The sequence below is a fragment of the Lemur catta genome, chromosome 11 (genome assembly GCF_020740605.2).
Source record: "Lemur catta isolate mLemCat1 chromosome 11, mLemCat1.pri, whole genome shotgun sequence".
Lineage (NCBI taxonomy): Eukaryota > Metazoa > Chordata > Mammalia > Primates > Lemuridae > Lemur > Lemur catta.
Window position 1 is genome coordinate 14,448,799 of NC_059138.1, and position 12,671 is coordinate 14,461,469.

The following is a 12,671-nucleotide window of genomic DNA, read 5'->3' on the forward strand; positions in this document are numbered from 1 at the left end:
GAAGTTTCTCTCTCAATAAGGTTGTAGTGGCTGTGGCAAAGATCAAGAACACAAGGAAGAAAGAGAAGGACACAATGGCAACAGAAATAAAAGACAGTTTGATTCATGGTGAGTTGGATTGTTAGAGCAAACAAAAAAGACCCTGAATCCTGAATCCTTGACTCCAAAGGTTTTATGCCAACTGAAGCCAAGTCTATGCCATAATAATACAACAAATTAAAAAGTGAAATATTTGGCCAGTCAATTGTTTTGTTTTCAGAAAACCAGGATGCCCATTGGCTTGATGTTATTCCCACTCGATTGATACATTGATTTGAAGAAACAATATAATTATAAATATGGATTTAAAATGTAAAAGTTTACATTAAAGTAATTGTAGAGTAAAGGAATCTATATAAGCTGATGTTGTGTGGTTATACATGGAAGATTTCTGGAGGTAAGAAATGATTGAAGTTGTTTAAAAAGAAATTATCTTTATAAAGGATAAATACAAATATCATTGGCAATTTGCTTCTTACTTTCAACTTTTTTGTTGTTGTTTCCATTGTGCTTTTTTTTTTTTTCCAACTTTCCAAATTGTTGAGATGCCATTGATAAGGCAAATCACACAAGATAAGTCTAACAAGTGCTAGGGTCTAATACTGACAAATTCATCATGTAACTCACATCAGTATTACTGGACAAATGTCATAAAGCCCATAAATCTAAAATGTAAAATACAAAGTTTAAAAACGCATTTATAAATTTGATTTCTATCGATTTGGCCATCTTTAAAAAATCTGATTGGAAGACTACAGGAAATAGTGTAAGAAAAGAATAAGAGGAATAAAAATAACTGGTTACATAGGAATGAGCACAATCTTCTATTTATTTGGCCTACCAAATATTAATAAAAGTATCTATATGGACGAGAGTCTATATAATGCCACCATTTAGACAATAGCTCCTGATATGAGTTTTTATGGTTTAGAATTGGATGGTGGTGAGAAGTGATGTGGGAATAGCTACCTACATTCTTCTGTCAGATGCTGTGAGCTCATTTGGCCTCTGTTCAGTTATCCACTGTATTTCTGTCCCAAAGCTTATTATAATTCTATTGAAATTATATTAGGAGAATTTTGAAGTTAAGTAATGTTAGGGAGACTTAACAATTTGAGGAATATGGAACATGTGGTTTCAGAAAATGTTTTTGAATTACTTTTCATTTTTCCCTTCACTGGATTATAGGCTAGTGACACACCTCACCTGGTTATAATTTGAATGTCATCCTTTAGCAGGCATTGGATAGAAGGTCTTACACTCTCAGGACTCACCCAGAAGTCATTGGTGCTATGTGGGCATGTTAATCCTGTTTAAGATTCCAAATGAACAATGCAGCATTCCTTTTCTGCTGACAAAGTCAGGAAGAATTTCATGTTTTACAAGTTCACATTTTATACATGGGTCGGGCAGATTCAAGTTGAAACAGAATGCCCTTCCAAACTTCTAGTTTTTTTATCTCAAAAATCATCTGGTCTTAGTAAACTTTCTCCCACTAGATTGACCATTAATTAACTTGATGAAATCTCAATTTTATGATGAGTTTGGTTTCTCAAGCATGTTTATGTTTTAGGTAGACTATTCTGTTAAAATAAAAAGCTAGTTTAGGAGAAAACGAGATTGGCTAAAATATTTCACATAGAGAATCATAAATGAACTAAATCTTTATGGGCTTTTTTATCCCCAAGAATGCAAAAGACACAGTGGGGTGGGCTGAAGTGCCCATTTTCATCGTATCTCTGGCTGGATTTAGTGAAAGTCTTGAAGGGATTTCTGATAAACAGAACAGGAAAGTACAAAAACTAATGCCAGAACATGAAAAAAAATGTTGTGACATAGTTTTTTGTTTGTTTGCTTTCTTTTCATGGTGGGAAAAGGAAAGGTGAAAAAAAAAAAAGCATTTATTACATTGCAATCCTCCAAATACAACCATAACAAAAGGATAAAATATGCTTAACACTCTGGAGATCATTTCTGCATCCTTTTTTTGATTTTCTTTCTTCACTTCCCCATTGTATAGTGTTTATTTTTTTATGTTTAAGTCTCCATGTTAGCTTAAACTCTGGCATTTTATCCTCATGGACACATGAAAATAACAACAACAAAAAGAAACAGAAAAATAGAACGAGGTTATTCTTGTGCAGACTGAAAAATTATAGGTTCAGAAGCCCTTCTTTAAGAGATCACGAGAAAACGTAGATCATTCCTTGAATCCACAATTCCAACATGTCTCTTTCATTGTCTCATTGCTCCTAAACTGACAGTTTATAAGTTGCAAGTTTCTCAAACTGGAGCATAGGCTTGATAACAGCGTCGCTATTGGACTCCTGAATTGCACGTTCCATAATAAGACTATAAAGTGCAATGGCAGAGATTTTAAAACTAGGAGCTCTTTTACCCCTTGTATTCTTCCCAAGCTCCCTTTCCCATTTTCCACTTTGTCAAAGATGTTTTACCTCGTAGCGCCTATGTTCTTGTAATGACACATGAGCAGGTGTTTAAAGGTCTTCTTGAAGGTGGCATTACAAAGTGCATAGCAGGCAGGGTTGATAGTGCTGTTGATGTAACAGAGCCAGTAACCGATGGTCCACACTGTGTTGGGGATGCAGGGTGCACAGAAGGTGTTAATGAGCACCATGACATTGTACGGGGCCCAAGTGATGATGAAAGCCAACAGAATAGCCAAGATTGTCCTGGTGACTTTCTTTTCTCGGGAAGGAGGAGGCTTCTTTTTTGCAGGCTGCTTGGTCATCTTCACAATCTTACGGGCTACGATGTTCTGTTTTTCATCTCCATTCTGACCTGAAGACCCAACCACCTCCACCGTGGTATTAGTTGGGGTACATGGGTCACCTTTTTGGGTCTTGGTGACAATTTTGATGCACGTTTGCTTAGAGTTCTCATCTTTGGAATGGCCCAGGGAAGTAGAAACTGTGTTTTCATCCTGAGTTATTTCATCATCTCTCATATTAGAGGCGACAGCACTGACTGAGGTGGAGTCATTGGAGCTCTCTTTCTCCTCCCCCTGGACACAGTTTTCAGTCACAGCCTCTCTGGGGGCTTTGCCATTCTGGATTTTGTTGTGCTCCAGGCCATCATCACTGCTGGGCATGTTGTTGTTGTTTGGCTTCACTATCCTTCCTTGTACTAGACTTGGAGAAACTGGATCTTGGTTGGCCACAGGCTCCTTCTTGTCCTTCTTTATCCTGCTCTTGCTGGCTCGAGATATGTGCCAATATAGCACAGTCATGATGATCACTGGCAAATAGAAGGCTGCAATGGCGGTACCAAAGGTGACAGCAGCGTTGGAAAAAAACTGAATGTAGCATTCCCCATCCTCCACAGTTCTCACCCCAACAATGAACTGCCAGAAGAGGATGGCTGGAGCCCAGAGGATGAAGGAGAGGACCCAGGCAGCTGCAATCATCATACCTGCCATTTTCGTGGTCCGCTTGACTGGGTAGGTCAGAGGTTTTGTGACACAGAAGTACCTGTCAAAGCTGATGATGAGCAGATTCATAACTGAGGCATTGCTGACCACATAGTCCAGGGCTAGCCAAAGGTCACACACCACAGGTCCCAAAGGCCAGTAGCCGATCACAGTGTAGAGGGTGTACAAGTTCATGGAGAAAACACCTATGATGAGGTCAGCACAGGCCAGGCTGAACAAAAAGTAATTATTGACGGTCTGGAGGTGGCGGTTAACTTTAATGGAAACCATGACCAGGATGTTCCCAATAATGGTCACCAAACTGAGGGATCCAGCCACAAGGACAATAAACACCACTTCAAAGGTCTTATAAGGACTGGTAAGACCCAGGCCATTGTTAGAGGAGTTTGTTGAGTTATTCATTTTGTGTTCTTGTATCAGTAGCCAGGTAGCCAAATAAACATTTAAACCTGCAGGGAAATAGAATAAAATTAACAAATATAATATAAACATTACTTTAAAATACATCATATTTATTCCTTTTAAGCCACATTATTTTCCCCCCAGATCTTTCTTCCCCTGCATGTTTACTGCTCCTACCTGCCCCAATTCCCCAATAAAAGGTAAAAACTTTAAATGTAGAATTCAAAAAGTCCTTTTAGCTGGCAATGAGTCAGAAGTCCAATACCATTTTTAATGTGTCCATATCTAGTTATGAATACCTATCCATCTATCTATCTTATTAATCAATTATACTGAGCATAATATTGATAAATTGAGCTAAACACACCCAAATTGTACACAAACCTTTCTGAAACATCAAGAACTTTCTAGAATAGATATAAAAATTAATAAACTAATGATGGGACAAAATTATGGAAAAAAGCATAAAACTTATGATATTGAATGTGAGTCTTTTAAATAGCAACTTTCTTCCTGCTAGATCTAAGCCTTTTTCATAATAATACTTATTATGGTGCTAATAAAAATAATGTAATACTATTTTTTTAGACAATACACTCTCTCCCAATGAGAATTACTTTTCTTTGGCATCCATTTTACACATGTAATCAATATCACACAGTATTTCCAATATTCCATACCTTACAAAAATATTTGCTTATTAAATGCATATTAAACTAAATAAACCAAAATTATACATAAAACTTTCCAATGTATCAAGAGATTTCTGGAATAGACATAAAAATTAATAAACAAATGAGAGGACAAAATTATGGAAGAAAATACCAACGATATAATTTTTTTATTTTTCAAACCTCTATCAAATCTATTATCTTACTGCTCTCCCTACCAAACCTTTTGTTTTGAAGAAAAAGGAACGGAGGCCCAGAAAGATAAAGAAATTCATATGAGATCACATTTCAAGTCAATGACAGAGACCAGACTGTAGACCTTAGTTTGTTCAATTGTTCATTCTTTTGTTTTGTCCTCACATACCTATTGAGCAACTTCTCTTAATTAGGCATTGTGATACAGTCTGGGCATTCAGTGATGATTAAGACAAGGTCTCTGCCTAGTGGCAGGAATGGGTTGATAAAGAAGCAATTATTAAACATGAGTGTACTTCCTGTTGCCCTACCCTTTTGTGTGTAAGTGGATACATAAACATCATTTTTGAGATAACCCCCTGAAGTCTGGTGGCAATTAAATGATTTTTTGTAAGGGAACGAGTGCATTTGGGATTTAGAAAAGCAAGTTAACAATTCATCAAAAGAGCTATGAGCTATTTCTGAAGAAACAGCATCTGAAGGAGAAATTAGCCCAATTCTACCTCCTCTTGACAATATTGGTGAGTTGGGCATCATAAAATAAGCGTTGTTGAGAAATTGTTTGTTGGCATTTAAAAACTCCAAAATCTCTATTAATTCAGATACCATTAATTACAAAGTAATGATATGAAATACAGCCTTTGAAATCTATGTAGAAAATAATTTGATAAGCACCTTCATAGCACAAATAACATTTAAACAAGTGATTTATTCTGCAGAAAGCAAATTATGTTCAAGTATTTTACTAAAAAAACTTAACAATAGAGTAGAAGTTTGGCCTTAACAAATAAGACCCAAAATTTAGAAGCCATAAAGGAAAATATATGTATTACACAATCCCTTAAAAATTTTTGCATAGAGGAAAGTCAAAATAAAAATTGGGAAACAATATTTGTAAAGTACATGATAGAAAATTACCTAATTTCTTTAATATAATAGAGTTTAGGAAGAAAAAGCGTAGACAGAAGACTAATAACCTGAAACAATGTCCTAGTTTGGTCAAAGAAAAATTAAACATTAATGACTTTTGAACATATGAAAAGATAGTCAACCTCACAATTTAAAAACGCAAAACCAAACAATGAAAAGCCTTTTCCACCCATAATGTTAGAGTAGTGTTGTTGAACATTTTTGGTGGGACTTGGAGGGCAATCCATGGAGGGCAATTTATCTATATCTATAAAAATTTTAAAATTATTAGAAACGTTTGCCTCAGGAATGCTACATCTAGGAATTTGTCTTTCAGCAATAGTCTTAAAAATATACAAAGAGGTCCACTCAAGGATATTCATTCAGAAATGTTGTTAGAGCAAAAAAAAATACCCTAGAAATATTAAAACTATTCTTTGGCAGAGGATTGGTTAAATATATCATGCAATACCCTTACAATGAAATATTATAAAGCTGTTAAAAGAGGTAGATATATATGTCCTGGCATTGGTGTGGGAAGTTACAGAGTTAGGAGATGATTTGATCAAAGCAACACATAGATTGTTATAAAATACAATTATATGTATGCATATATTATATGTAATGTTACATATATTTTATATATATATAATATATGCATCTAGGTCATTGGTAAACATTCAACAGTTTAATCGTTCAAGGTTTAATTTAAACACTGAAGATGATGTTAATGGAACACAGAATAAGTGGAATCATTTCTATAGCATATCTCTTTAACAATACTTTTTTGCCATTATTGATACGATTGTGTACTTATGTAATTTATTTGAACAAAATGATTTTACCTTTCTAGCTATTATTCTAATGATTTCTTAATAGCTCAGGTAACTATAAGATCAGAATTCTGACTTGCTTATAGCAATACTTTGGTCTGTTTATTAGATAAATTCATAGACATTTTAGAATGGAGCTGTATGTATATATTTATTTCATGAAATATTAATTTTAATCAATTTTGATTGAATAATGCCAAACATTTATTTATGAAACATCTTATTTGATATTTTAATTATTTATTCGTATTCACTTTGAGAAAACACAAAACTATATTCCAGTTTTTAAAAGAGTTTTGGGTAATTTCCTCTGGAGAATAATATTTATATTATTTACAATATTTATATTTAAAAATAGGTATTTGAAATCAAATAGTTTGATCCTTCATTATATAGACTGAGAAACTGTAAGAGTGAGTAAGTGATTTGTCCATAGTCAGCTGTTTTTTGGTCATAATTAGTGCTAACAGTAATAAGTATTATTGTTATAGAACTTTATATTAACATAACTATTTGACTCTCACTCTATCCCCTTTCGTATCATTTATTTATTTGTTTGTTTGTTTCTTTTCCTCCTTCCTCTTCATCCTTCTTGTTTACCATGGGCATGTATTGCTTTTTAAATTTAAAGAATTAACTACAAGAAAATGCAAATTTAGGGTTCTCAAATATCAGTGTTGATGATAATCCTGAAAGGCACAATTCTGAATGCCATGATCCTGAATGCTGAAATCTCAAAGGACCAAAATCTGTAAAGACCAAAATTGCTAAAGTCCCAAATCCTGAAAATCACAGTCCCAAAAGATTAAAATCCTGAATGTTGCAATTGTGAAATCTGAGTTCTGGGGAAGGGATTAGTGTGTTTTGAGTTGTATGCAGGATAATTGCATCATGTTAGTTTCATCAAGTTGGGTTGTTATCTTTATTTGGAAATTAAATATCGTTTAAGGTGGTATCTATGGGTGCTAAGTTGTTAAGGGGTGGATTTGTGAACTTAATTTTAGATGTCAACTTGGTGGAATTAAGGAATACCTAGAAACCCAGTAAAGCATTATTTTGGGTCTGTGAGAGTATTTCCAGGGGACATTAGTGTGTGAATCTGAGTGGACCACGTGGGGAATATCTGCCCTCAGTGTTGGAGGGCACTATCCAGTTGGCCAGAAGGCCCAAAGAGAACAAGGCCCAAATACAGAAGGAGAAATTGTTCTGTCTTGGAGAGCTGGGACAGATTTTTCTTCTGCTGTCTCAGACATCAGAACTCCAGGTTCGCCAGGCTTTGGACTCACACTAGCAGCCTCTGGGTTCTGAGGCTTTCTGCCTCATACTGAGAGTTACACCATTGGCTTCCCTGGTTCTGAGGCCTTCGGACTTAAACTGAGCCATGCATCCCAGGGTCTCCAGCTTGCAGATGGCCTGTTGTGGGACTTCTCAGCCACCATAATTGTGTGAGCCAATTATCCTAATAAATCCCCTCTCCTCTATCTCTATACATATCCTGCTGGTTCTGTCTCTCCGGAGAATCCCAACTAATACAGATTTGGAATTGGAGAAGCTGAATATTATTCCTTAAATATATATATTATATATATATGAGATAATATAAATGTATATTATGTCATGTAATATTGACGACTATGTAAAATATAAGGAACAGGTTTTATCATCCCCTTTATACAAAGAAAAAAACTAAGGCTATAGAAGAAGTTAAAGCAACTTATCCCTGATCACAAGGCTAGTTAGTAAATAATCTACAACTAAAATCAACTCCCTTTCCTTCCAGTTAGATACTCTTTCTTTGTTTCCCTTCCCCTTTGGAGAGTTGTACATTATCCAGTAATATGTTAGGCAGCAGCATAATGATGAACTACACCCAGAGGTTGCTAGTTAAGATAAGTTCTGTTTTGGAGAAACTAGAATTCTTACTCAAATAGAACACAGTAAATTTAGGTAATATTAACATACTTAGCTACTATTGTAGTCCCTGAATTTTTAGAGTTAGAATATTTGCTTGGTTATACTAATGCTGAATAAAAATGGAAAACATTCCTCTTAGAAGCAAGCACAATTACGTAAAGGCATTCCTTTCTGCCAGTGTGATGCATGGACTGTGTAAGACCGTACCTCTTCCACTAGGGAAAGCAATTGCCTCCTGCCAACCTCCTGCTGCTTCTGTTTTTTAAATGTCTGTACAAGTTTATATTTCTGGTATGGCGTCACAGGGTGTTATTAGAACAGTAGTGGTTACATCATTGATGAAATAACACAATCACAACAGACTAAACAATGAAGATGACCTTCAAAGGACTGAACATCTTAATACAGATGGCAAGTGTATAGTAACAGTCAGTTTGGTATTTTACAATTTAGCTTATGACTAAGTCCCAGAAGTACTATGGAAACTTAAGAGAAGAAAAGTTTCTTCACTACTTGAGACCATATAGCAAGAAGGAAAGTACCGTGCTTTAACATTTCTTTTGCAAAATTGTGGATGCTAATCTCTTTTTTTAATGATTAGCTGTATGACTATGAGCATGTCATTTAAACTCTATGAACCTTAATTTTCCTTTTCCTCAAACAGAAATAAAGATAGCCCTCTTTTTCTTTCAGAATTGTGGCAAGGATCAAAGTGAGGTAAATGTCTCTGAATCATAATCTATTAATGTTAAGCATTAAACAAATGCTATTATATCCAAATGAGTATATGTTAATCACTTTTCTTAATAGTGAATAGAAAATTGTGTATTTATGTGTGAATATGTGCATGTATGTATCTGAAGAGTGGCAAGATGTGAGTTGCAGTGGTAGAGGTAATACTAAATGGTCGTTATCAAGGATATTAAATTATCAATTATGTTAGATTATCAACAATACCATTGATAATGATAATTAACATGTTTTGAGGATAATTACTCTCCAAAACAATTCCTGTAGTGATTAGTGTTTTCATTATACACCTTTTATTAACATTGAACTAAAGATCAGTGAACTAAGTTACTCGAGATTCAAACCCAGGGCACTCAACTCCAGAGTCTGCTACAAACAGTATTTGGTAGAGGAATAGTCTTACACAGCTGCCACCGCTTGCCCACATATTTCTTCCTCTGCCCTGCCATGATTAAGGCTTATGCCAAGTTGTGTCACAGGTTTATATAACAGAGTGAGGATCATTGAGTTCAGGACAATATTGGGATTTGGGGCAGGAGACATTCATTGTAAGATATGGAGCTACTAAATGGGGTTCTGCATGTGAAAATATGTGACATTTAAGATTCAAAGCCTCTCCTACATTTTTGTCTAGAATTCTTAAGGTTTCATGCCTTAGATTTAAGTCTGTTATCCATTTTGAATTAATTGTTGTGAGTGGTGAGAGTTTTGGATCCTGTTTTAATCTTCTATATGTGAATATCCAATTTTCCCAGCACCATTTATTGAATAGGAATTCTTTTACCCAGTACATACTGCTGTCCACTTTGTCAAAGATCAGATGGCAATATGTGGATGGTTTTGTATATGGGTTCTCTGTTCTGTTCCATTGGTCTATGTCTCTATTTTTGTGCCGGTACCATGCTGTTTTGGTTACTACAGCCTTGTAGCATAGCTTATAGTCTAGTAAAGTGATGCCTCCAAATTTATTACTTTTGCTTAAGGTTGCTTTGGCTATTTGGTCTCTTTGCAGGTTCCAAACTAGGTGTAGAATTATTTTTTCTAGATAGTTTTGATATTTTAACGAGGATTTCATTAAATCTGTAAATCACTTTGGGTAGTATGGACATTTTAACAATGTTGATTCTGTCAATCCATGACCATGATATGTTTTTCCATTTGTTCACATCATCAGCAATTTCTTTCCTCAGTGATTCATACTTCTCTTTGTAGAGCTCTTTCACCTCCTTGGTTAAATATATTCCTAGGTATTTTATTTTCTTTGTAGGTATTGTTGGTGTATAGAAATGCTACTGATTTGTGTGCATTAATTTTGTAGCCTGAGACTTTGCTGAATTTATTTATCAATTCCAGGAGTCCTTTGGAAAAATCTTTGGGGTTTTCTAAATATAAGATTATATCATCAGCAAAGAGCAATAGAATTTATGAAGAAGACCCCAAGGGTAATCATAGCAAAAATAAAAATAAATAAATTAAATAAATAAAAAAATAAATAAATTAAAAAGCTTCTGCACAGCCAAGGAAATAATCAACCGAGAAAACAGACAACCTACAGAATGGGAGAAAATATTCCCATGCTATACATCTGATAAAGGGCTAATAATTAGAATCTGCAAAGAACTCAGGCAAATCAGCAAGAAAAAAAATCAAACAACCCCATTAAAAAGTAGGCAAAAGACATGAACAGAAGCTTTTCAAAAGAAGATAAACATATGGCCAATAAACATATGAAAAAATGCTCAAAGTCACTAATCATCAGAGAAATACAAATCAAAACCACAATGAGATATCACCTAACCCCAAGTGAATATGGCTTTTATCAAAAAGTCCCAAAACAATAGATGCTGGCATGGAATGCAGAGAGAAAGGAACACTTATACACTGTTGGTGGGACTGCAAACTAGTGCAACCTCTATGAAAGTATGGAGATTCCTCAAAGAACTAAAAGTAGACCTATCATTTGATCCAGCAGTCCCACTACTGGTATTTTTCCAAAGGAAAAAAAGTCATTTTATCAAAAAGACATTTGCAATAGAATGTTTATTGCAGCATAATTCACAATTGCAAAGGTGTAGAATCAATCCAAATCTTCATCAATTCATGAGTGGATTAGTAAAATGTGGTATATGTGCACCATGGAGTACTGCTTAGCCATAAAAAATGAATTAATACCTTTTACAACAATCTGGATAGTAATGGAGACCATCCTCCTAAGTGAAGTATCGCAAGAATGGAAAAACAAATACCACATCTACTCACCATTGAATTGGAACTAACCAATCAGCACTAATGTGTACAAATGGAAGTAAAACTCAATGGAAATCAAGCAGGTGGGAGGGGGGAGCAGAGGATGGGTGAAATCATACCTAACAGGTACAACGTACACTATCTGGGTAATGGGCACACTTATAACTTTGACTTAAGAAGTACAAAAACAATCCATGTAACCAAAACATCTATACCCCCATAACATTCTGAAATTAAAAAAAAAGAAAAAGGAAAAATTAAATGCATTATGAAAGACCAAATGTGTTAAAATTATGAAATTGTAAATTGTCAAAACATGATTTTTCTTGTCAAAATATTAATGGGAGAGGGCAGTGACCAGGAAATTAACTGACAAAAGCAGTATATTTCAGAGAAAGGGCTTGATTTCAACATTGATATTAATATATCCCAAATAAATAAAAACAGCTTCTGGAAGAAAAAAATGATTTAAAGCATTTTCCTAAAAACATGAAAATAATCATCATAAAAATATATCAGCATATGAATTGATAAATAGCCTCTCACATAAGCATTCACATCAATGACACAAAAGTTCTAGATATTGACAATAACGTATTTTTCCAAATTGTTACAGAGAGAATGATAACCAAAATGATTTTTTAAACAATAAATTATGATATACATTTAGATACAAATGGAGAATTAAATTTAAAAAAACGAGATTTTCTTCACACCCTGGCCAGTGCAGGCAGGAGGGCTGATGTGTGATGAACATAAATAAATTAAAAAAAATAAATAAATTAAAAAGCCTCTGCACAGCCAAGGAAATAATCAACCGAGAAAACAGACAACCTACAGAATGGGAGAAAATATTCCCATGCTATACATCTGATAAAGGGCTAATAATTAGAATCTGCAAAGAACTCAGGCAAATCAGCAAGAAAAAAAATCAAACAACCCCATTAAAAAGTAGGCAAAAGACATGAACAGAAGCTTTTCAAAAGAAGATAAATGTACATTTAAATGTAATGAGCTAATTTATCAATATATAAATAATCTAAGTGCTAGATTTTTTTTGCATGTTATTTTATTTAATTCTCACAATAACCCTGAAAAGAATTATTATTATCTTTTCCAGTTTTACAGATGACAGTGATCAGAGAGCCAGCAAGTGTTAGAGCCATGATTCAAATTTAGGTCTATCTGATTCCTGGAATCACATTGTTTCCACTATGTCACACCAGGACACAAAACCTGCCTCACTAAAATAGTTTTCTG

At 34.5% G+C, this 12,671-nt stretch overlaps 1 protein-coding gene across 1 annotated transcript in view; it reads right to left on the minus strand.

The window, feature by feature from the left end:
* Positions 1-1,894: 1,894 nt before the first annotated feature.
* Positions 1,895-12,671, minus strand: part of CHRM2 (cholinergic receptor muscarinic 2) — a 133,716-nt gene continuing 122,939 nt past the window's right edge. The window contains exon 2 of the mRNA XM_045564052.1: positions 1,895-3,939. Coding sequence (XP_045420008.1) covers positions 2,492-3,892 — 1,401 coding nt within the window. The 5' untranslated portion in view covers positions 3,893-3,939 and the 3' untranslated portion in view covers positions 1,895-2,491. The remainder of the gene's footprint in view (positions 3,940-12,671) is intronic.